At 39.0% G+C, this 25346-nt stretch overlaps 1 protein-coding gene across 3 annotated transcripts; it reads left to right on the top strand.

Annotated features, from left to right (window-relative positions):
* Positions 1-661: 661 nt before the first annotated feature.
* PEX2 (peroxisomal biogenesis factor 2) lies at positions 662-21669 on the top strand. Of its 3 annotated transcripts, none has more exons than XM_053715145.1 (3): positions 662-755; positions 6478-6536; positions 20400-21669. In XM_053715145.1, exon 3 carries the CDS (start codon positions 20428-20430, stop codon positions 21325-21327), a length of 900 nt encoding a protein of 299 aa, XP_053571120.1. In that variant the 5' UTR covers positions 662-755; positions 6478-6536; positions 20400-20427; the 3' UTR covers positions 21328-21669. The 3 variants fall into 3 exon arrangements, with proteins under 3 accessions (XP_053571120.1, XP_053571121.1, XP_053571122.1); XM_053715146.1 differs by having other exon boundaries at positions 680-742; XM_053715147.1 differs by lacking the exon at positions 662-755 and adding an exon at positions 783-1020.
* Positions 21670-25346: the final 3677 nt, after the last annotated feature.

The raw sequence follows: 25346 nt of genomic DNA, 5'->3' as shown, positions 1-25346 counted from the left end.
CTGTTATCACTCCCTTTAAGACATGCATGTGGTGTGAGTTTACCCACTAAAGGTTGAGTGTGCCTGCCCCTTTAAGCCTCTGTGAGCAGGTGCCAAGCTGCCCTTTAAGGTTGCACTGTGTGAACATTACTGCAACTGTGTGTGTGGTGCTAGTTGACCTCTTAAAGGCTGTGTGGGGTTTGCCTGTCCCTATTAGACTGTGTGACCAGGCTATGAGCTGCCCATTCTGTGGGAAGATTATTTTCTCAGCAGTTTGTAGAGTAGGTACTGACAGGGTTGCACAGTAAACAGTTACAAATGTAAAAAAAAACCTGCAGGAATGTATAAAAACATGTAGGCTGAGTGTTTCATACAATGTATCCATGTAGGTTAGCAGCTCTAGCTGGCTGGGGAAAGTCTATGGAGAAAACATTTACACCCCAAAATATGGCTCCCCTTTATTTTCTAGTGACACAAACACTGCAGTATTGTTGGTAGCCCTCATATGAACCCCCATATACATTTTTGAAATACTTAGTATGGCTGTGAAAATAATTATTTTCACTTCTATAGGCAGCAGCAGCAGTTATGCTTTACATACAATCTGTACAGCAGGCACAAACTGCAAGTTTGAGAGTTTAGGAAGTTTGGTCGCTCTGACTTTCTGTACACAGGGAAGTCACGTGACATTCAGTGTAGACGAAGCTACATCCTGAAGAGAGTTTGTTGCTGCGTGAAGCTGTGCACATAGCTGTAAACTCCTGTTAGTCTTTGTTGTGAGTGTTTATTGTTACATATTTGTGCAGAATCACTAGTATGCAAACGTTAGCACTAACAGTATGACACGCTTGTTATTTATTTATAACAGCGTAACTCTTTTATTGCTCCTATCCCGGTGCCCATGCAATTGATCAATACATTTACAAACTTTTTTTTTTAACCCTTGGTATAGCGACAAAACAATGTGTTGAGAACTTTTCAGGTAGCTAAGAGGTTAATCCCTGCCTGAGGCTGAGGAGTTTGTGATTTTTACCAAATTAGGTAATATACTCCAATTTTGTTCTTCCTTGTAGCAAACAACTGATGAATATATTGAGGATTTATGTTTTATACCTTTGGCTGCCAAAGGGGACTGCAGCACATCCATTAGTGATGTATTGCATCTTTTATTTATTTTTGGCAGGCAAACAGTTCATTCCTATATTATGATACAATAACATGCATTCTGATTTAATATATTGTAGTCTGAGACTAATCCCCCCCCCCCCCCGAACTTGCAGGCAGTGAAGAGCTTGCAGTCTAATTTTATTTGATAAATTTTACTTTTATGACCTGCTTTATGTCTTCCAGTTGTTATTTAAATAGATTTTGTTCATTCTCAAGTCCTGGTTTAACCCCTGCAAGGTACTACTCTGGAGCTGCAGAGAACTGCTGGTTCAGAGCGGAGACAGCTGTTTACAAAATTTTAGAGTGTTTTCACCATTTTAACGTCATAGCTAAAAACATAGAACACTTCTCAAAAAGAGCAACAGAGTTCAATGGAACTGTTCTTGTTTTTGCATTCTCTGATGAATCTTATATCTGATCTCACATTAGCTGCTCACAGAGCATTTAGCCCAGAAGTAAGTCTACCAAATACTTAGCAACACAAATGTGCATTGCATGGTTTCTGGAAAGTGTGTAATTAAGATTCTTATTGATAAACTTCCATATAACAGACTTGAGTTGTGTATTATGGATGAAGGACCGTTACCTAAGTGAGGATCATTGCAGGAATTGAATTGACAGACAGGGAGTGGATGCCTGTTCCTTAAATGGACATTATACACTCATTTTCATATAACTGCATGCAATAGACACTACTATAAAGAAGAATATGCACAGATACTGATATAAACATCCAGTATAAAACCTTTTTAAAAAGTACTTAGAAGCTCAGAGTTTAGCACTGTTGATGAGGTTAGTCTGGGACACCCACTGATAGTGTCTGGGAAAACAAGAGCAGACCTCCCCCCTTTCCTGCATATGAAAAGATAGATAACACAAAACAGGAGCCCATGCGTTTGATGACAGTCTTTATCCTCATTTAATATTAAACTTTATTTAGTATTTAAGCAAATACAAAAATCATAATAATTAAAAAAAACATAAATAATGTGTAAAAATACCTTATTTTTGTTGTAGCAAATTACCATCAGTAAGCAGTTAAAGGGACAGTCAACACCCGAAAGAACTTTATCCCATACCTTCGAGCAGCCAAAGACAATGCGCCTGCACCGCATCCCATTTTCAACACCTCTAACGTTATACTAGTAATCGTCCAAATCACCCTAGAGGCAGAACTTTTTTTCACTTTCTGCGATGAGATTTTATTAGTTAAAAAATTTCTGCAGGTCATTTTTAAATTTCAATTTTAAATTAGGCAGTTACACTAAAGCACCAGTTCAATTGTAATGTGTTAATTAACTGGAGAATAAAGCAATATTTAAAGTTTTATAATATAGTGAAGTAGTTGAAATTGCATTGCAAATTATCTGCAGACATACTCTAAAAAAGGTGCATTGCTCATACGAACATTTTACATTCAGAAAAAACAGCTTTGCAGACTGTGACAGGCTAGGGGACGGGCTTGAAACAATCTCTGAGAGCCAGTCCATTAATGCACTACTACTGTGCAGCGCTACTGCATATTTGACTGTTCACTTCAAACAGCACGTTGCTCTGGAGGAACTGTGATAAGGAAAACTTACACAGTGCAGTTAGAGAACAGCTCTGAAGAGAACAGCCTAATGTGGAGCAGCGCTAAAAAGTTAAATCGCTAATAGTTCCTGTTTTTGTCCTGTTCTTTCCACAGACATGCTGCATTTTCTGCAATGACATCTCAGATCACTGTATGTTCTGCCTTGGGGCATACGTTTTTCTAATAGAGATATGGCAGCCAAACTCCTAACCCTCCTCTTTCGTCCCCTTCTTTACTAAATGCCATGCTCGTTCATGTATGAACCGTTGACACATGCGCATTTTAAGTTCTTTCAGTTTTCAAGCCGAAATCAGAAGTGCAAGCGTGAACGTGTGTTAAGAATCCAGCCGAGGATTTTATTCTGATTGGCTTATTCAATTAAACTGAAACCTACTACGTCACGGTGGGGGGAGTTTGGCTGCCATATCTCTATTAGAAAAATGTATGTGCTTTGGCCGATTACTCGTATAACGCTAGAGGTGTTGAAAATGGGATGCGGTGCAGGCCCATCGTCTTTGGGGGATCAAAGGTATGGGATAAAGTTCTTTCGGGTGTTGACTGTCCCTTTAACAGACGCAAATCTATCCCCACATACCCAGATATAATAATTGCAAATCTGTGTGTCTTGTTTTTTTATAATTTCGATTGAACATCCATTTCTTCATTGGCATATTGGATGTTTTGAAATTGTTGCGCTAACAGATGAGAAGAATAATTTTTGCATGTGATTAATATGGGATTGTAGCCCAGTCTTACAAAAAGCTTTGCAAAGTATGCCAACCTTTACAAATTTCTTCTACAACTGTCCTGTTACAGAAAAGCCCATAGTACTTAAAGGGTCGAAAACCTTACTGAGTAATTATATTGCAATTTCCATTTACTAAATGTAGAATTAAAGGGACACTAAACCCCAATATTTCTTTCATGATTCAGATAGAGCATGCAATTTTAAGCAAATTTCTAATTTACTCCTATTATCAACTTTTCTTTGTTGTCTTGCTATCTTTATTTAAAAAGCAGGAATGTGATGCATAGGAGCCGGCCCATTTTTGGTTGAGAACCTGGGTTATGCTTGCTTATTGGTGGGTAAATGTACACCTCCAATAAGCAAGCATTATCCATGGTGCTGAGCCTAAAATGGACTGGCTGCTAAAGATTAACATTCCTGCTTTTAAAATAAAGATATCAAGAGAACGAAGAAAAATTAATAATAGGAGTAAATTAGAAAGTTGATTAAAATGTCATGCTCTACCTGAATCATGAAAGAAAAAAATGTGGGTTCAGTGTCCCTTTAACAACTTTAGCGTAATACATATTTTTAAATATTAATTTTTATATTCTTTTTCCTTTATTTTACCAACCGCAAACATGCCGCTCTCTCAGTAGCAGACAGCCCCTGCACGCAGTCACAGAAATTCCTAAAAGGTATTGACTAATCGGAGTGTTTTTAATAATTAGCTCTATGAATATTGATTACGGCAAAGCGCAATTCCTGTTCGTATTTACAATAGGGTTCAAATATACACGCATGTCTATTTGTTAGGAAGCATGTGTAATTCAGTTAGCGCCTGCATCGCCCATTAGCAAACTGACAGCGCAGCACTCCCGTCAGCTCATATAGCATATTATAGTAGTTATCAGACATGTCATAGTAAATGGCATTGCTGAAAGTTTGTGTATAAGTTTTCATTTCATATTGCAGTAAATGGAGAACATAAATGTAAAGCCCTGTGGAAGAGTATAAATCTGCATTTTATGCTCGTATGCCTACGGGGATTTAATTTACTTAACTTATACAGGTTGTGCAGAATGTACATAACGCTACTGTGCTAAACTGCAGTCTCTCACGCTACCGTTCTTTATCATGTGACTACCATTCTGCAGTGTATTGATAGAGCTAAGAAATACTCGTCGTACTGAAAGCTTAGCCAGAGAATCATGGGATTAAAAATAGAGGTGCACGCTCCCGAGGGCTATATGTAAAGCCACCAGTGAATTTGCATAATTAGCAAAACGGAGGGAGTGCAATTGAAGAAAAATTGTGTTTTTTGAACATTAAATTAAAAAAAAATATGCAATTATGAAATATAAAGTTTAGATCTGTTCTTTTGAAAGATGCAATTTTAAGGTTTACTGTCCCTTTAACATAGACAGATAAAACTACAGCATGTGCATTGCTTTGTAGTCCAGGGACACGCATTAAAATGCCTCTTAAATGTTTTTTCCTCTCTTCTTTGTTGAGTTTGCTCCTGCACTGATCAACCAATCATCATGCAGCACATAGGAGAAGGTTTCAAATCTCAGCAGAATGTTAAAACTAAGATATTTTTTTTAGATTTAAATTAAAGGAGATGCAGTCAAAATATATTACTGTACATTGCTAAGTTGCTTTACTACGTTTGATGGGGGATTACATTTTGATGCCCAATAAGATGCTATTGTGGAGATTAATTCTGAATTTTTTTTCCATTGCATTTTAACCCCTTAGGTGTAAAAGACAGATTATCACCTTAATGGTAAATGAAGTAGTATATTCAGGTATATTTAACAATGTGACATTCCAATGTATACCACTATATTACATGTAAAATTGCTGACTTTATTTAAAAAAAAAAAAACAATAAAACTTTTATTCCTTTCCTTTTCATATTCCCTTTGTCCCTTCCATTTGCTTTTATGTACTGTAGTGACGTAGAAATTGGTCCCACCCGCTCTCTACACAGTAGGTAATGCATCCCCCCTTGGCCGATACTGGGAAGGTGACAAAGTCACAAAGCACATACAAATTAGCAAGCAACATGGCAACGCTGGTTATTGGGTGAAGGAGTGAAATGTCACAGAAGGGGAAAAAAGACTCCGTAAAGGGGGGCAAGAGGGGGAAATAGCAGTAAATTAATAAATACTTAAAGATGTTTATAAGCATTTTTTTATGTGGAAACAAATATTACACATTTTAAAAACAGAACTAACAGAACAGAATAAGCAAACCATTAAACTTAACGATCACTTTAATTTTAAACATCCAATGGTTTAAGCTTCCATTGCCATTTAAAGGGACATTATACACTAGATATGTCTTTGCATAAATGTTTTGTAGATGATCCATTTATATAGCACATACAGCTTTTTTTTTTTTTTTTTTTTAAAGTATAGTTTTGCTTATTTTTAAATAACATTGTGCTGATTTTCAGACTCCTAACCAAGCCCAGAAGTATACTGATGTATACCTACGCCAGCTTGCTCTTGTTTGTGAAAAAAAGTATTTTCAAATGCAGGGGAGGGGGGAGTGTCTGCTGTTTTTGCTATACAACCACTGTCAGTGGGTGTTCCTGCTAACCTTTTCAACAGAGCTAAACTGGGAACTTCTAAGTAAGTTTTTGAACGGTTTTATACTGGATTTTTATATTAGTATCTGTGCATATTATCCTTTATAGTGTGTCTATTACATGCAGTTATATGAAAATTGGTTTATACTGTCCCTTTAAGTACTTTCTGTTTTCCTTTTAGTATGTTTAGGTTACTATATTTTATCATTTGTATATGATGCACCATTTTATTCAAAGCAAGTTTTCTTCAATGAGTGTAGCAGATTCCAGTTAAAAATTGTAAATTCTAATTTTTTTTTAATATTTTGTATTTTAGCACATAAATCCACTGATCAATTCACATTAACTAAGGTCTGAATAATATCACAATTATGTTGTGTTTTTTTTTTGTTGTTGTTTTTTAATTAAGGACATATTTGTTTTTCTCCCAAGAACCTTAGATCAGACGAGTTTGTGTTACCTTCTTAAAACCTACAGAGAGGCCAATAAAGGTAAGAAGATGTTTTAGTGTTTGTTAAAAACCTTGTTAAACAAATAGATATAGGTAGAAGAATAAAAATCAGTAAAAACAGTAAAAACAAAACCCTAGCTTGTCAGGTTTTAAAGTAAATAAAAAATACTATTTGTTGATAGAGCAATATATCAATAGTCTGTAATCAAAAAATTAAAATAGTCTATACAAGGTGCAACTATGTTCCAGCCCATACGTCTGGATCTGCAAATTATTGGCTGAAGTACAGAATATCGCTACAGCTGCAACTAAAAATGCTCAGACTCATCTAGAGCGCCACAACAAGTTTTACATTTATTTTTTCAATGCGCTCAGGTTAATAAAACAATTTTGCAGGTCACTTTAACCCCTTAGTGACCACAGCACTTTTCCATTTTCTGACCGTTTGAGACCAGGGCTATTTTTACATTCCTGCAGTGTTTGTGTTTAGCTGTAATTTTCCTCTTACTCATTTACTGTACACACATACATTATATACCGTTTTTACATAGAAACACTGATATCTGTCAGGAATCCCTGAATATCACTTGACATGTAGATAAACCAAAGTATTGATCTAGGCTCATTTTGGAATATTTCATGCCACCATTTCACCACCAAATGCGATCAAATTAAAAAAAAATCATTCACTTTTTCACAAACTTTAGGTTTCTCATTGAAAATATTTAGAAACAACTTGTGCAATTAAACCACAAATGATTGTAAATGCTTCTCTGGGATCCCCTTTGTTCAGAAATAGTAGACATTTATGGCTGTGGCATTTCTTTTTGGTAACTAGAAGGCTGCTAAATGCCGTTGCGCACCAAGCTGGTATAATGCTTAGCAGTGAAGGGGTTAATTAGGGAGCTTGTAGGGTTAATTTTTGCTGTTCACTTTTTCACTAACTTTGGGTTAATAATAATAATATTATTATTCTGCTGTGTAGGATCCCCTCTTAGCCACCAACCTCTCTGATCCCCCCAAATAGCTCTCTAACCCTCCCCCACTAGCTATTTGCCACCATTTTGGGAAGTGGCAGCTGGGGCTTTTTTTAAATTATTTTTTCTGTAGTGTAGCTGCCCCCCTCCATACCCGACTCCCTCCCCCTCCCAGACCTATTTTGAAAAATGATTTCCCCCCTTCTCCCACCCACAATCGTCACCCACAACTTAAAATTTTTTTAGTATCAGATCGCGGGACGCACATGACCCACCCCCCTCGCTCGCATGCGCTCCGTCGCACATCTGACAATCATTTCCAACTGCTGGCCGGAAGATTGCCAGCGATGGGCCCCCTCCCTGCAACTGCTCCCACCCACCAACGATCGGCACCATTGCTGGCCGATGCAGAGAGGGCCACAGAGTGGCTCTCTCTGCATCAGTGTGCCAAAAAAAGGTATTGCAGTGATGCCTCAATAGCGAGGCATCACTGCAATACCTTTAAAGCTGCTGGAAGGGATCAGGATCACTTCCAGAGCTTCAAACCCCAGAGGACGTACAGGGTACGTCCTTGGTCACTAACTGACAGTTTTTGTAGGACATACCCTGTACGTCTTGGTCCTTAAGGGGGGTTAAAGGGACAGTAAAGTCAAAAATAAACTGTCATGATTCAGATAGAGCAAGCAATTTTAAACAACTTCCAATTTACTTCTGTTATCAAAATTGTTTTGTTCTCTTGGTATCTTTTATTGAAGAGTAAAACTAGGTAGGCTCATGAGCTCAGGAGTGTGCATGTGTCTTTAGTACTCTATGGCAGCATGTGTGTGTTGCAACATTGTATAACAAAGCTGCAAATAATATTGCAAAACACTGCTGCCATAGAGTACTAAAGTCACGTGCACACTCCTAAGCTCTTATAAGTCTACCTAGTTTTACTCTTCAATAAATGATACCAAGATAATGAGACACATTTGATAACTGAAGTAAATTGGAAAGTTGTTTAACCCCTTAACGACCGACGGCATATAGGGTACGTCCTGCAAAAAAAGGCAGTTTACGACCAAGGACGTACCCTTTATGGCGTCGGCTAAACTGAGCGCTGGAAGCGATCGAGGTCTCTTCCAGCAGCTCTAACAGTGTTGCAGCGATGCCTCGATGTTGAGGCATCCTGCAATACTGTTCCCGACTGCCGGGACCAGATTGATCACTCCCCCACGAGTGATCACTTCCGGTTTCGCTCCACGTGGAGCCCGGCAGTCTAGCAGAGCATCAGAAGCGATCGTACAGGCTTCCAATGCTCTGCTTGTGTGCTATGTGCCTCGGTGGTATAAAATAATAATAATAAAAAAAAGTTTTTTATTATATAAAATAAAATAAAAGCCCCATATAGCCCCCCTCCCCCACGAGGCTTCCAAGATGGCGATGCCCAGTGCATAATGGGGCCTCTGGGGGTGTCCCTAGCCTGCCTCATCATAGGGGCAAGCTAGGGTCACCGAATCTGAGCCTTCCACAAAAAAAATATTAGATTAAAATATCCCATTTTTCGATCATGTCAATATTTGTAAATATTGATTCTGATCAGTGTGGATCACCCTCCCTCTCCTCACTTGCGTTTTTGTTGGAGAGAGAGAGACCTGTGTTCAGGAGAGAGATTTATTTAATTTATTTGTTAATAATTGAGAGACCCAAATGCTCTTTTGCTAGTGATCACTATAAATCACTGGCACTTTTTTGCTATATGTGCATTTTTTTAGTGGTTATTTTTTTTGTAATTTTTTGAGAGACCCAAAGGCGATTTTCAGAGCCATTTAGCTCATTTAATTTAATTTTCAGAGCCATTAACCCCTAGCTTGCCAGTGATCATTATAAATTACTGGCAGTAGCATAGCTGTACTTTATGCTGTCTGTGCATTTTTTTAGGGGTTAATATTTTTGTTGTAATTTTTTGAGAGACCCAAAGGCTCTTTTCAGAGCCATTTAGTTAAGTTAATTTAAATTTTGTGTGGAAATTTTTTTTCTGTGACAGATACAATAATGTCACAGAAAACATATAGTGCTGAGGAGGCGTATGCCATCCTTGCATCAGAGTTAGATGCCTCTATGCCTGACTCAGACCCCAATTTTGACCCTGCCATATGCTTAAATACATCATTAGATGCAGTCTCAACTGATAGTGATGTATCTGTGGCTGCCTGCCAGAAAGAGGCGTGTTGCTGCCATTGCCGCTGAAGAGTGGGTAACGCTTCATCTCCAGAGGCCTGATATCCCACCCTTCACAGCAAATCCTGGCATCAATAGATGTTGCAGGATTTAGCCCCCAACAGTTTCTGGAGTTGTTTCTGGGCGATGATGTATTGGGGAACATTGTCGCCCAAACTAATTTATATGCCCATCAGTTCCATGCTGCAAAGCCTGAAACATATTTGGCAAAGCAGCAATGGGCCCCCATCAATGTGCCAGAATTAAAAAAATTCTGGGCATTGACTATGCTGATGGGCATCATAAAGAAACCCTCATTTCGCTCCTACTGGAGCAGTATCCCCATCTGCTCTACCCCCATTTTCTCCAAGAGTATGTCGAGGAAGAGGTATGAAATGATTCTACATTTCATGCACTTCAGCGACAACAGCCTGTGCCCCCCTAGGGAGCATCCCCAGTTTGACAGGCTGTATAAAATCCGCCCCCTGATTACCCACTTTTCTGCCAGGTTTGCAGATGCTTATACACTTGGAAGGAATATATGCGTTGATAAATCCCTGATGAAGTATAAGGGAAGGATGGGATTCAAGCAGTATGTTCCTTCCAAGCGCTCCAGGTATGGGGTAAAGGTGTATAAGCTCTGTGAGAGCGAGGCTGGGTATATTCAGGCCTTCCGGGTGTATGAGGGAAAGGATAGCTACCTTGTCCCTCCAGGTTGTCCAGAACATATGGGAACCACTGGCAAGATTGTCTTGGACCTGATATTTCCCCTAATGAACAAAGGATATCACTTGTACTTAGACAATAATTATACAAGTGTCCATTTGTTCAAGCTACTGTATTGCTTTGATTCACATAAAGCAACAGCAAATGTCAACAGCACTTATTAATTTCTTATAATCTTTTTCCAAAACCATACAAAAAGGCTTTTTGTATGGTTTTGGAATAAAGATTATAAGAAATTAATAAGTACTGTGGACATTTGATGTTGCTTTATGTGAATTGGGGGAATAGGCAGATTCCCAGTTTTCACGATCACTTACTCCAGAAGTTGCTGTTTCCAGTGTATATTGGGTATTGCTTTGATTCAATAGCTTGCGGTACAATGAAAAAGAACCGTGCAGGTTTCCCCGGACAACTTGCCCACACCCGGCTACGAAGGGGGGAGACCTCAGCTCTGTGCCAAGAGGAGCTGTTGGCACTTAAGTACAGAGACAAGAAGGATTTATACCTTCTTGCCACCATCCACACAGAGAGGACGGTGGTGATCCCTGTACATGGCAGATCTGAGATTATAAAGAAGCCAGTGTGCATCAGTCTTATAACCAGCATACGGGTGGGGTTGATCTGCGGAAGACGAGGGCCTGGTACAAAAAGGTTGCAATTTACTTAATGCGGATTGCAACCCACAACGCTTTTTTGTTGTTCAAAAAGCAAACCCCAGAATGAAACAGACTTTTTTACAGTTTTAGCTCCAGATCATTTCGGGGATTTTGTACCAAGATACACCTGCTTCCCCTACTGCCGCAAAGCAGAAACCAAAAAAAAATGCAGAGTCTGTACCAAGAGGGGGTATAGAAGAGACACCATATATTACTGTCCTGATTACCCTGGACAGCCTGTATTTTGCATTGGGGACTGCTTCAAGCGGTACCATACAATGGTCCATTTTTAAAAAATAAATACATTTGCTGTTACTCTTTTTTTTTGGTTATGTTTACTGTTAGAGTTTTTTTTTTTTACTTTTACTTTACCAGATTTTTATATTTCACTACTCTATTTTTTTATAAGTTCTAAAATTGGGGCTGTTTTTACCAAAACCCCTGTCAAACCTATGCATGGGGGGGGATAGATGTACTCAGGGTGCTTTGCAGAAAACAACCTGGAGTGTTTTTTTTTTTTTTTTTGCAATAACTTACAACAGTCTCTCCTAAATCATAGTTAAAAAGCAATGTGTGTGTAAAAACATAATTTATGCTTACCTGATAAATTTATTTCTCTTGTAGTGTATCCAGTCCACGGATCATCCATTACTTATGGGATATTAACTCCTCCCCAACAGGAAGTGCAAGAGGATTCACCCAGCAGAGCTGCTATATAGCTCCTCCCCTAACTGCCATTACCAGTCATTCGACCGAAAACATGCAGAGAAAGGAAAACCATAGGGTGCAGTGGTGACTGTAGTTTAATGGAAAAATTACCTGCCTTAAAGTGACAGGGCGGGCCGTGGACTGGATACACTACAAGAGAAATAAATTTATCAGGTAAGCATAAATTATGTTTTCTCTTGTTAAGTGTATCCAGTCCACGGATCATCCATTACTTATGGGATACCAATACCAAAGCTAAAGTACACGGATGACGGGAGGGACAGGCAGGCTCTACGGAAGGAACCACTGCCTGAAGAACCTTTCTCCCAAAAACAGCCTCCGAAGAAGCAAAAGTGTCAAATTTGTAAAATTTGGAAAAAGTATGAAGAGAAGACCAAGTTGCAGCCTTGCAAATCTGTTCAACAGAAGCCTCATTCTTAAAGGACCAAGTGGAAGCCACAGCTCTAGTAGAATGTGCTGTAATTCTTTCAGGAGGCTGCTGTCCAGCAGTCTCATAGGCTAACCGTATTATGCTACGAAGCCAAAAGGAGAGAGAGGTAGCCGAAGCTTTTTGACCTCTCCTCTGACCAGAATAAACGACAAACAGGGAAGACGTTTGTCGAAAATCCTTAGTTGCCTGTAGATAAAATTTCAGGGCACGGACTACATCTAGATTGTGTAGCAGACGTTCCTTTTTCGAAGAAGGATTAGGACACAAAGATGGAACCACAATCTCTTGATTGATATTCCTGTTAGTGACCACCTTAGGTAGGAACCCAGGTTTAGTACGCAGAACTACCTTGTCTGAATGAAAAATCAGATAAGGAGAATCACAATGTAAGGCAGATAACTCAGAGACTCTTCGAGCCGAGGAAATCGCCATTAAAAACAGAACTTTCCAAGATAACAACTTGATATCAATGGAATGAAGGGGTTCAAACGGAACCCCCTGTAAAACATTAAGAACTAAGTTCAAACTCCATGGTGGAGCAACAGTTTTAAACACAGGCTTGATCCTAGCTAAAGCCTGACAAAAAGCTTGAACGTCCGGAACTTCTGACAGACGTTTGTGTAAAAGAATGGACAGAGCTGAAATCTGTCCCTTTAAGGAACTAGCGGATAAACCCTTTTCTAAACCTTCTTGTAGAAAAGACAATATCCTCGGAATCCTAACCTTACTCCATGAGTAACTCTTGGATTCGCACCAATATAAGTATTTGCGCCATATCTTATGGTAAATCTTTCTGGTAACAGGCTTCCTAGCCTGTATTAAGGTATCAATAACTGACTCAGAAAAACCACGTTTTGATAAAATCAAGCGTTCAATTTCCAAGCAGTCAGCTTCAGAGAAATTAGATTTTGATGTTTAAAGGGACCCTGGATCAGAAGGTCCTGTTTCAGAGGTAGCGACCAAGGTGGACAGGATGACATGTCCACTAGATCTGCATACCAAGTCCTGCGTGGCCATGCAGGCGCTATTAGAATCACTGATGCTCTCTCCTGTTTGATTCTGGCAATCAATCGAGGAAACATCGGGAAGGGTGGAAACACATAAGCCATCCCGAAGGTCCAAGGTGCTGTCAAAGCATCTATCAGAACCGCTCCCGGATCCCTGGATCTGGACCCGTAACGAGGGAGCTTGGCGTTCTGTCGAGACGCCATGAGATCTATCTCTGGTTTGCCCCAACGTCGAAGTATTTGGGCAAAGACCTCCGGATGAAGTTCCCACTCCCCCGGATGAAAAGTCTGACGACTTAAGAAATCCGCCTCCCAGTTCTCCACTCCCGGGATGTGGATTGCTGACAGGTGGCAAGAGTGAGACTCTGCCCAGCGAATTATCTTTGATACTTCCATCATTGCTAGGGAGCTTCTTGTCCCTCCCTGATGGTTGATGTAAGCTACAGTCGTGATGTTGTCCGACTGAAACCTGATGAACCCCCGAGTTGTTAACTGGGGCCAAGCCAGAAGGGCATTGAGAACTGCTCTCAATTCCAGAATGTTTATTGGTAGGAGACTCTCCTCCTGATTCCATTGTCCCTGAGCCTTCAGAGAATTCCAGACAGCGCCCCAACCTAGTAGGCTGGCGTCTGTTGTTACAATTGTCCAGTCCGGCCTGCTGAATGGCATCCCCCTGGACAGATGTGGCCGAGAAAGCCACCATAGAAGAGAATTTCTGGTCTCTTGATCCAGATTCAGAGTAGGGGACAAGTCTGAGTAATCCCCATTCCACTGACTTAGCATGCACAATTGCAGCGGTCTGAGATGTAGGCGTGCAAAGGGTACTATGTCCATTGCTGCTACCATTAAGCCGATCACCTCCATGCATTGAGCTACTGACGGGTGTTGAATGGAATGAAGGACACGGCATGCATTTTGAAGCTTTGTTAACCTGTCTTCTGTCAGGTAAATCTTCATTTCTACAGAATCTATAAGAGTCCCCAAGAAGGGAACTCTTGTGAGTGGAAAGAGAGAACTCTTCTTTTCGTTCACCTTCCATCCATGCGACCTTAGAAATGCCAGTACTAACTCTGTATGAGACTTGGCAGTTTGAAAGCTTGTATCAGAATGTCGTCTAGGTACGGAGCTACCGCAATTCCTCGCGGTCTTAGTACCGCCAGAAGAGCACCAAGAACCTTTGTGAAGATTCTCGGAGCCGTAGCCAATCCGAATGGAAGAGCTACAAACTGGTAATGCCTGTCTAGAAAGGCAAACCTTAGATACCGGTAATGATCTTTGTGAATCGGTATGTGAAGGTAAGCATCCTTTAAATCCACTGTGGTCATGTACTGACCCTTTTGGATCATCGGTAAAATTGTCCGAATAGTTTCCATTTTGAACGATGGAACTCTTAGGAATTTGTTTAGGATCTTTAAATCCAAGATTGGCCTGAAAGTTCCCTCTTTTTTGGGAACCACAAACAGATTTGAGTAAAACCCTTGTCCTTGTTCCGACCGCGGAACCGGATGGATCACTCCCATTAATAAAAGATCTTGTACGCAGCGTAGAAACGCCTCTTTCTTTATTTGGTTTGTTGACAACCTTGACAGATGAAATCTCCCTCTTGGGGGAGAGAATTTGAAGTCTAGAAGGTATCCCTGAGATATGATCTCTAACGCCCAGGGATCCTGGACATCTCTTGCCCAAGCCTGGGCGAAGAGAGAAAGTCTGCCCCCCACTAGATCCGTTCCCGGATCGGGGGCCCTCGATTCATGCTGTCTTAGGGGCAGCAGCAGGTTTCCTGGCCTGCTTGCCCTTGTTCCAGGACTGGTTAGGTCTCCAGCCTTGTCTGTAGCGAGCAACAGCTCCTTCCTGTTTTGGTGCAGAGGAAGTTGATGCTGCTCCTGCTTTGAAATTACGAAAGGAACGAAAATTAGACTGTCTAGCCTTAGGTTTGGCTCTGTCTTGAGGCAGGGCATGGCCTTTACCTCCTGTAATGTCAGCGATAATTTCTTTCAACCCGGGCCCGAATAAGGTCTGCCCTTTGAAAGGTATATTAAGCAATTTAGAAGTAACGTCAGCTGACCAGGATTTTAGCCACAGTGCTCTGCGTGCCTGAATGGCGAATCCGGAATTCTTAGCCGTAAGTTTAGTTAAATGTACTACGGCATCTGAAATAAATGAGTTAGCTAACTTAAGGGCTTTAAGCTTGTGTGTAATCTCATCTAATGGAGCTGATTCAAGTGTCTCTTCCAGAGACTCAAACCAAAATGCTGCTGCAGCCGTGACAGGCGCAATGCATGCAAGAGGTTGCAATATAAAACCTTGTTGAACAAACATTTTCTTAAGGTAACCCTCTAACTTTTTATCCATTGGATCTGAAAAGGCACAGCTATCCTCCACCGGGATAGTGGTACGCTTAGCTAAAGTAGAAACTGTTCCCTCCACCTTAGGGACCGTTTGCCATAAGTCCCGTGTGGTGGCGTCTATTGGAAACATCTTTCTAAATATCGGAGGGGGTGAGAACGGCACACCGGGTCTATCCCACTCCTTAGTAACAATTTCAGTAAGTCTCTTAGGTATAGGAAAAACGTCAGTACTCGCCGGTACCGCAAAATATTTATCCAACCTACACATTTTCTCTGGTATTGCAACTGTGTTACAATCATTCAGAGCCGCTAACACCTCCCCTAGTAATACACGGAGGTTTTCCAGCTTAAATTTAAAATTTGAAATATCTGAATCCAGTTTGTTTGGATCAGAACCGTCACCCGCAGAATGAAGCTCTCCGTCCTCATGTTCTGCAAATTGTGACGCAGTGTCTGACATGGCCCTAATATTATCAGCGCACTCTGTTCTCACCCCAGAGTGATCACGCTTACCTCTTAGTTCTGGTAATTTAGCCAAAACTTCAGTCATAACAGTAGCCATATCCTGTAATGTGATTTGTAATGGCCGCCCAGATGTACTCGGCGCTACAATATCACGCACCTCCCGAGCGGGAGATGCAGGTACTGACACGTGAGGCGAGTTAGTCGGCATAACTCTCCCCTCGTTGTTTGGTGAAATATGTTCAATTTGTACAGATTGACTTTTATTTAAAGTAGCATCAATACAGTTAGTACATAAATTTCTATTGGGCTCCACTTTGGCTTTAGCACATATAGCACAGATATCTTCCTCTGAATCAGACATGTTTAACACACTAGCAAATAAACTAGCAACTTGGAAATACTTTTCAAGTAATTTACTATAATATGAAAACGTACTGTGCCTATAAGAAGCACAGAAAAAGTTATGACAGTTGAAAATTAATAAACTGAAAAGTTATAGCATCAAATCTTTGTAAAAAACACAATTTTAGCAAAGGATTGCTCCCATTAGCAAAGGATAACTAACCCTGATAGCAGAAAAAAAATACAGAAATAAACGTTTTTTTTATCACAGTCAACTACAATCTCACAGCTCTGCTGTGAGTGATTACCTCCCTCAAAACAAGTTTTGAAGACCCCTGAGTTCTGTAGAGATGAACCGGATCATGCAGGGAAGACAATAAACTTCTGACTGAATTTTTTGATGCGTAGCAAAAGCACCAAAAAAGGCCCCTCCCCCTCACACATAACAGTGAGAGAGATCAGTAAACTGTCATAAATTAAATAAAACGACTGCCAAGTGGAAAAAAATAGTGCCCAAAACATTCTTTCACCCAGTACCTCAGAAAATTAAACGATTTTACATGCCAGCAAAAAACGTTTAACATTAATAAATTGAGTGTTATTAAAAAGCCTGTTGCTAGTCCCTGCAAATTAGGCTAAAGTTTTATGCATACAGTATAATTCCAGTGAAGTGCCATTCCCCAGAATACTGAAGTGTAAAATATACATACATGACAGCCTGATACCAGTTGCTGCTACTGCATTTAAGGCTGAGTTTACATTATATCGGTATGGCAGAATTTTCTCATCAATTCCATTGTCAGAAAATAATAAGCTGCTACATACCTCTTTGCAGATTAATCTGCCCGCTGTCCCCTGATCTGAAGTTTACCTCTCCTCAGATGGCCGAGAAACAGCAATATGATCTTAACTACTCCGGCTAAAATCATAGAAAAACTCAGGTAGATTCTTCTTCAAATTCTACCAGAGAAGAAATAACACACTCCGGTGCTATTATAAAATAACAAACTTTTGATTGAAGGTATGAAACTAAGTATAATCACCAAAGTCCTCTCACACATCCTATCTATTCGTTGGGTGCAAGAGAATGACTGGTAATGGCAGTTAGGGGAGGAGCTATATAGCAGCTCTGCTGGGTGAATCCTCTTGCACTTCCTGTTGGGGAGGAGTTAATATCCCATAAGTAATGGATGATCCGTGGACTGGATACACTTAACAAGAGAAAATGAAAATTGAAAAATTACCACGATACACTTTCTCCAATTTTTTTGGCTAAAACAGTTGCTTCAAAGGCATCAAAGCACACCATATACAATACCTTGGGGTGTCAACATTTCAAAATTATACACTTTCATGGCAATAAATAAAACTGGGGTATGCGATAGGCCCCAAACTAAAGATAGGCCTATCGGAAGAAATACTCTCACTTTTAATAACTAAAATTACAAGTCATAAAATTGCAACAGAACCTTCCCGAAATCCTGGCAGACCTATGCACGGGGGGCATAGGTGTAGTCAGGAGGGCTTGCAGTTATTTTTGCAATAACTTACAACAGTTTCTCCTAAATCATAGTTAAAAAGCAATGTGTGTGTAAAATTTAAAAAATACCACCACACACTTTCTCCATTTTTTTTTGTCTAAAACAGTGCATCAAAGGCATCAAAACACCCCATATACAATACCTTGGGGTCTCAACTTCTGAAATATATGCACGTTCATGGCGAGCAAATAAATTGGGGTATGTAAAAAAGCCCCCCAAAGAAGATAGTCAAAGAAGATATGTTAAATTTGAAAAAATCACAAACATGTCAGAAGTTTGGCATTGCAAACCCCAACTAACCCAAGAAACCTATGCATAGGTGGTATCACTGTATTCAGGAGATCTTGCTGAACAAATATTGGGGTGTTCTTTGGCAGTAACACATAACAGGAACTAAGAATCCATGCCTAAAGTACAATTTGTGTGAAAAATAACACACAATAATGACTACCCAAAAGTTGGACAAAGTGTTAAAATACCAGCATTTAAAATACCCTAGGGTATCTACTTTTCAAAAATATATGGTTTGATGGGGGTAATTTACATTGGTTGGCATCAGAAATGATACAAATAGGACATGGGTGCATGATGACAGATGTGAAAATTCCAAGTTGAAAAACTGGAATGCGCCCCCTAAAAATAAAGCCTTTTAGCCCCCAGAGAACCCAACACACCTATTGGGTGTTATTACTGTACTCAGGAGATGTTGCTGAACACATATTGGGGTGTTATTTGGCAGTAACCCTTAACAGTCTCATTAAATGTATTCTTAAATTGCTATTTTGTCAAAAAATCACCATTTTTTTTTTCTTTCAAACTTTGGCATAGATTGGTGGTAAAATGGTTGCATGAAAAGAGTCAAAATACCCCAAGTTTAATACCTTAGGTTGTCTTCTTTCAAATACATGTGAAGGGTTATTCAGGGATTCCTGACAGATATCAGTGTTCCAATGTAACTATCTCTAAAAAAAAATTAAAAAAAAAATGGTTTTGAAATATCAAAAAGTGCTACTTGTACTTATTGCCCTATAACTGGCAAAAAAAGGAAAGAACATGTAAACATTGAGTATTTCTAAACTCAGGACAAAATTTAGAAACTATTTAGCAATTTGTGTTTTATGGTAGTTGTAGAAGTGTAACAGATTTTGGGGTCAAAGTTAGAAAAAGTGTGTTTTTTCATTTTTTCCTCATATTTTATATTTTTTTTATAGCAAATTATAAAATATGATGAAAATAACGTCTTTAGAAAGTCCATTTAATGGTGAGAAAAAAACGGTATATAATATGTGTGGGTACAGTAAATGAGTAAGAAGAAAATTACAGCTAAACACAAACACCGCAGAAATGTAAAAATAGTCTTGGTCCTAAACGGTCAGAAAATGGAAAAGTGCTGTGGTCCTTAAGCGGTTAAAATTGCATGCCAAATCATAAAAGTTTTAATTACTGTCCCTTTAACTCTAGAAAATATATGATCTCTTGATAAAGATGTTTCCCATTCTTCCATCTTTGGCAGCCAATGAGGTTAAGATTTGAAATATTTGTCAGTTTCCTTTACATTAAAAGTAGCTGCTCTGTTGTTCGTCTATTTATCAAGATGTGTATAGTATAAATAAGAAGAGCAGAAGTCAGATAAATGGCTTATGTGGGGGTCAGCACCACATTTTGTGAATGCATTCTTTTTTGTTGGTGCTATGACCTCCAGAGAAGACATCAGCCTTTGTTCTCAAGTTTTGTTTGCCACTGAGGTCACCCTTTGTTACAACATTATGTTCAGTGAACGTTAATAGATAGCTAAAGAGCAATGATTTTTTTCTTTCTTTGTGAAAAGACTCTGGTATGGTTGTGCATTCCTGTGTTTTTCCATCACAACTATTATTTAACAATCAAAATAATGTAGTGGAGACTACCTGCCCACTTGACATATGAGGTGAGGTATATTTAATATGTTTTGGTACCGAAGAGTTTGAACAGTTCGTCATAGTAATGTAGACTAATTTTTATATTGTTCTTGTTTATATTAAAGTACAAAATAATAAAGAAAAAAAATAATAGAAACCATCTGCTGCAAAAAGCACAGTAAGAATAATTTATTTTATACTGTAGAATATGTGTTATTTATATGCAGGGGACCCTCCCCGTATATTTTTCATATGCAGGGGACCCTCCCCTGCATATGAAAAAACAGATAACATATACAGGAGCCAGCATGAATCTGTAAACGTGTGTATACATCTGACACTGTGGGGCTTGGTTAGGATGCTGAAAATCATCACAATGTTATTAAAAAAAAAAAATAAACAAAACTATACATTTTTACAAAAACACTACCAGATGGGCTATGTAAATGGATCCATTTACAAAACATTTATGCAAAAGAAAAACCTAGTGTACAATGTCCCTTTAAAACCTAAATTTAGTGGAACTTATTTTAATGCAAATGAATAATGTAAAGGTGAAATAACCAAGATTTATATTTTCTGCAGGCCATTAGAAGCAGCAGCGCAAAACAATATGGAAGAGATAAATCCTGTGCTAAGAATAAGTCAGCTGGATGCTATTGAATTAAACAAGGCGTTAGAGCAATTAATCTGGTCCCAATTTAACAGTTGCTTTCAAGGATTTAAGCCAGGTCTGTTGACTCGCTTTGAACCAGAGATTAAAGCCTTTTTAGGACTTTTTTTGTGGAGATTTACAGTCTACTCTAAAAATGCTACTGTTGGCCAGGCAATTTTGAATATCCAGTACAAAAATGATCTGGCGCAAACTAAAAAATACAGGCCTTTGAATAAGCAGCAAAAAGTATGGTTGGCACTTTTCACAGTTGGAAGCAAATGGCTGGAAGAAAGATCCTATGATTTATTTAGTAATAGCCCTTTTGGATCATCTTTTCAGAAAACTAAATATTTCATCAATACCATAGCAGGACTTGTTAAGTTTAGTGTGCTTTTGAATTTTTTTATTTTTCTGCAGCAGGGCAAATTTGCAACATTGACAGAACGCCTTCTGAGAATACGATCTGTTTTTATCACACCCCAAGATGTTCGTCAAATAGGATTTGAATACATGAACAGAGAAATTTTATGGCACGGCTTTGCTGAATTTCTTATTTTTCTTTTGCCTCTCATCAACACACAAAAGCTAAAATCTAAAATATTTTCTTGGTGCAAACCCGTCAGTGTTCTTAATTTCAAGGATCCCTCTTTAGCGGCACACTGCAGAGAGTGCTGCTTATGTGGACAGTGGCCTACAATGCCACATACTATTGGCTGTCCCCATGTTTTTTGCTACTACTGTATAAAAAGTAATTATATTGCTGACATGTATTTCACATGTCCAAAATGCAGCTCACAAGTACAAAGCCTACAACCCCTAGAATTCAAGATTGAAATATCTGAAGTGCACACTTTGTAAAATGTGTTTATTTCCCTGTGTAGAAAAGGTTACACCAATCTGCTGTTCTGTGCATTTTGTGTAAATGTTATTTTTAGCATGTGTTTAATAATGCAGTATAAACTATCAAAATCAATAGCATTAATTGTGTGTTTTTTTAATGCATGTGATGTTATTAAAGTAATTTTAAGTTGATAAAAAAATGGAAAGATTAATTGTATTTATAATTAAATTATTAAAAAATGTTATCAACAAGTATATGTAATATATACTAATGTAGAAAATATTTTTGTTTAATACCTTAAACTGTTGATACTTTGCAAAATAATTTTAAATATTTAATAAAAGAAATATTATTATAAAGTTTCAGTCTGTTTTTTTTTGTGTGTTAGGAAGCCTTTCACTACTGCACTGTCATTCATAATCATACTTTTCAGTGTTTGGGCTGCTGAGAAATCATAATTTGTGTTGTAACTCACAGATCAAACACATTGTGGAATACACAGTAAAATCTTTTTGTTGTTGCTTTTCTATAGCACACGTAAACCACAGCATGTGAGTAATTTATTTCCTAAATATTTCATTAAATACTAAATGATTTACATTTAGCATAAGTTCACTAGCCAAAGTACTATAATATATATATTTATATATATAAAATATATATATATATATATATATATATATATATATATATATATATATATGTTAACTTTTTACACTCCACCAGTTGTCCTCCACAGTTATATTTGTTCAGGGGGCCCTTGATATCAGCAACACAAGGCTTGTGCCTTCTTTCAGGTTATTACTACTATGATGATCAGTTTACATCTAGAAAGACCCTTTATATAAGGGAAATCCAATCAGCCAATTGAGTGCCAGCTAAATCCTATTGGCTGATTGGATCAGCCAATAGGATTGAACTTCAATCCTATTGGCTGATTGCATCAGCAAATAGGATTTTTTCTACCTGAATTCCGATTGGCTGATAGAATTCTATCAGCCAATCGGAATTGAAGGGAAGCCATCTTGGATGACGTCATTTAAAGAAACCTTCATTTCTTTCATGTAATTGGCAAGAGTCCATGAGCTAGTGATGTATGGGATATACAATCCTACCAGGAGGGGCAAAGTTTCCCAAACCTCAAAATGCCTATAAATACACCCCTCACCACACCCACAATTCAGTTTTACAAACTTTGCCTCCTATGGAAGTGGTGAAGTAAGTTTGTGCTAAGATTTCTACGTTGACATGCGCTTCTCAGCATTTTGAAACCCGATTCCTCTCAGAGTACAACGAATGTCAGAGGGACGTGGAGAGTATCACCTATTGAATGCAATGATTTTCCTAACGGGGGTCTTTTTCATAGGTTATTGTCGTAGAGATTCATCTCCTACCTCCCTTTTCAGATCGACGATATACTCTCATATACCATTACCTCTACTGATAACAGTTTCAGTACTGGTTTGGCTATCTGCTATATGTGGATGGGTGTCTTTTGGTAAGTATGTTTTTATTTCTTAAGAACCTCAGCTATGGTTTGGCACTTTATGCATTTATATAAAGTTCTAAATATATGTATTTTACTTATATTTGCCATGAGTCAGGTTCATGTATTTCCTTTTGCAGATTGTCAGTTTCATATTTGGGGAAAGTTAATATTAAGAAATATTTTTCTTACCTGGGGTTTAGTCTTTTTTTCATTTGACTACTTTGTTTCAAATTGCGGACAGACTTAGGCTTGCGGGTGCGCCAAATGCTACACTTTATTGCGTCATTCTTGGAGTGAGAATTTTTCTGGCACGAAAGGCACGTCCGTTGACGCAAGTTCGTCATTTCCGGCATCGTAATTGACGCAGAGGTTTCACACAGGGTTGCATCGTTAGTGACGCGAGTGTGTTATTTCCAGACATTTTATTTATTGCCCAATTGCTTTTGCCTCTTGCCTTTTTCTATGTCAGAGGGCTATGCTATTTGCATTTGTTTCCATTCCTGAAACTGTCATATAAGGAAATTGATAATTTTGCTTTATATGTTGTTTTTTCTTTTACATTTTGTAAGATGTCTCAATCTGATCCTGCCTCAGAAGTATCTGTTGGAACTTTGCTGCCTGACATCGGTTCTACCAAAGCTAAGTGCATTTGTTGTAAAATTGTGGAGATTATATCTCCTAATGTCATTTGTATTAGTTGTCATGATAAAATTTTACATGCAGATAGTGTGTCCATCAGTAATAGTACATTGCCGGTTGCAGTTCCTTCCACTTCTAATGTACATGATATACCTATGAATTTTAAAGAATTTGTTACTGATTCTATTCAGAAGGCTTTGTCTGCATTTCCTCCTCCTAATAAGTGTTAGAGGTCTTTTAAAACTTCTCATGAAGTTGATGAAATTTCAAATGACCGACAACATAATGAATTATCCACCTCTGATGAGGATCTATCTGATTCAGAAGATCCTTCCTCAGAGATTGACACTGACAAATCTACTTATTTATTTAAAATGGAGTATATGCGTTCTTTGTTAAAAGAAGTGTTAATTACTTTGGATATTGAGGAAGCTAGTCCTCTTGATATTAAAACCAGTTAAAGTTTAAATTCTGTTTTTAAACCTCCTGTGGTTACTCCAGAGGTTTTTCCTATTCCTGATGCTATTTCTAATATGATTTCTAAGGAATGGAATAAGCCGGGTACTCCTTTTAATCCTTCTGCAAGGTTTAAAAAATTGTATCCTTTACCAGCAATTTCAATAGAGTTTTGGGAAATGATCCCCAAAGTTGATGGGGCTATTTCTACTCTTGCTAAACGAACCACTATTCCTATGGAAGATAGTACTTCCTTTAACCCCTTAACGACCGAGGACGTGCAGGGTACGTCCTAAAAAAAAAGGCAGTTAACGCCTGAGGACGTACCCTGCACGTCCTCGGTGTGGAAAGCAGCTGGAAGCGATCCTGCTCGCTTCCAGCTGCTTTCCGGTTATTGCAGTGATGCCTCGATATGGAGGCATCCTGCAATTACTCTAGATGGCCATCCGATGCAGAGAGAGCCACTCTGTGGCCCTCTCTGCACCGGACATCGATGGCCGGTATCGTTGGTGGGTGGGAGCCAACTTGGGAGGTGGGTGGGCCGCCATCGATGGGCCGGGTAATGTAGAGGGGGGCGGGATCGGGGGCAGGGCCGATGGGGGCGCGCGCGTGCACGGGGGGGCGGCGGGCGGGTGCGTGCACGGGGCGGGAGCGGGTGGGAACGCTACACTACAGAAAATATAACTTTGAAAAGTTTGAATAAGGGGTATTTTAATTTAAAAAAAATATAAATTGAAGGTATCTAGGAGGGGGTGGGGGGTTGGTCTTTGGTGGGGCAGGGAGCTACACTACAGAAAAGGGGAAAAATTTAAAAATATCAGCAATTTTATTCTAAACTGGGTACTGGCAGACAGCGGCCATTAAGACAGAGGGGAGAGTTAGAGAGATTTTTGGTGGGGGATCAGTCAGGTTGGGGGCTAAAGGGGGGTCCTACAGAGCAGCATATGTAAATATGCCTTTTCTTTTTAAAAAAAAAAAAAAGCCCAAATATAGCCTTTATTTTAGTACTGGCAGAGTTTCTGCCAGTACTTAAGATGGCGGGGACAATTGTGGGGTGGGGGAGGGAAGAGAGCTGTTTGGGAGGGATCAGGGGGTCTGATGCTTCAGGTGGGAGGCTAAGCTCTACACTAAAGCTAAAATTAACCCTGCAAGCTCCCTACCAGCTACCTAATTAACCCCTTCACTGCTAGCCATAATACTTGTGATGCGCATTTAGCGGCCTAAGTACCAAAAAGCAACGCCAAAGCCATATGTGTCTGCTATTTCTGAACAAAGGGGATCACAGAGAAAAAATTACAACCATTTATGCCATAATTGCACAAGCTGTTTGTAAATAATTTCAGTGAGAAACAAAAAGTTTGTGAAAAAGGGAACTTTTTTTTTTATTTGATCGCATTTGGCGGTGAAATGGTGGCATGCAATATACCAAAATGGGCCTAGATCAATACTTTG

This window comes from Bombina bombina, chromosome 5 (genome assembly GCF_027579735.1).
Source record: "Bombina bombina isolate aBomBom1 chromosome 5, aBomBom1.pri, whole genome shotgun sequence".
Classification (NCBI taxonomy): Eukaryota; Metazoa; Chordata; class Amphibia; order Anura; family Bombinatoridae; genus Bombina; species Bombina bombina.
This window is presented reverse-complemented; position numbering and strand designations above follow the sequence as displayed.

Coding starts and splice junctions, on each gene's coding strand:
- PEX2 (XM_053715145.1), top strand. CDS start 20,428: ATGGAAGAGATAAATCCTGTGCTAAGAATAAGTCAGCTGGATGCTATT.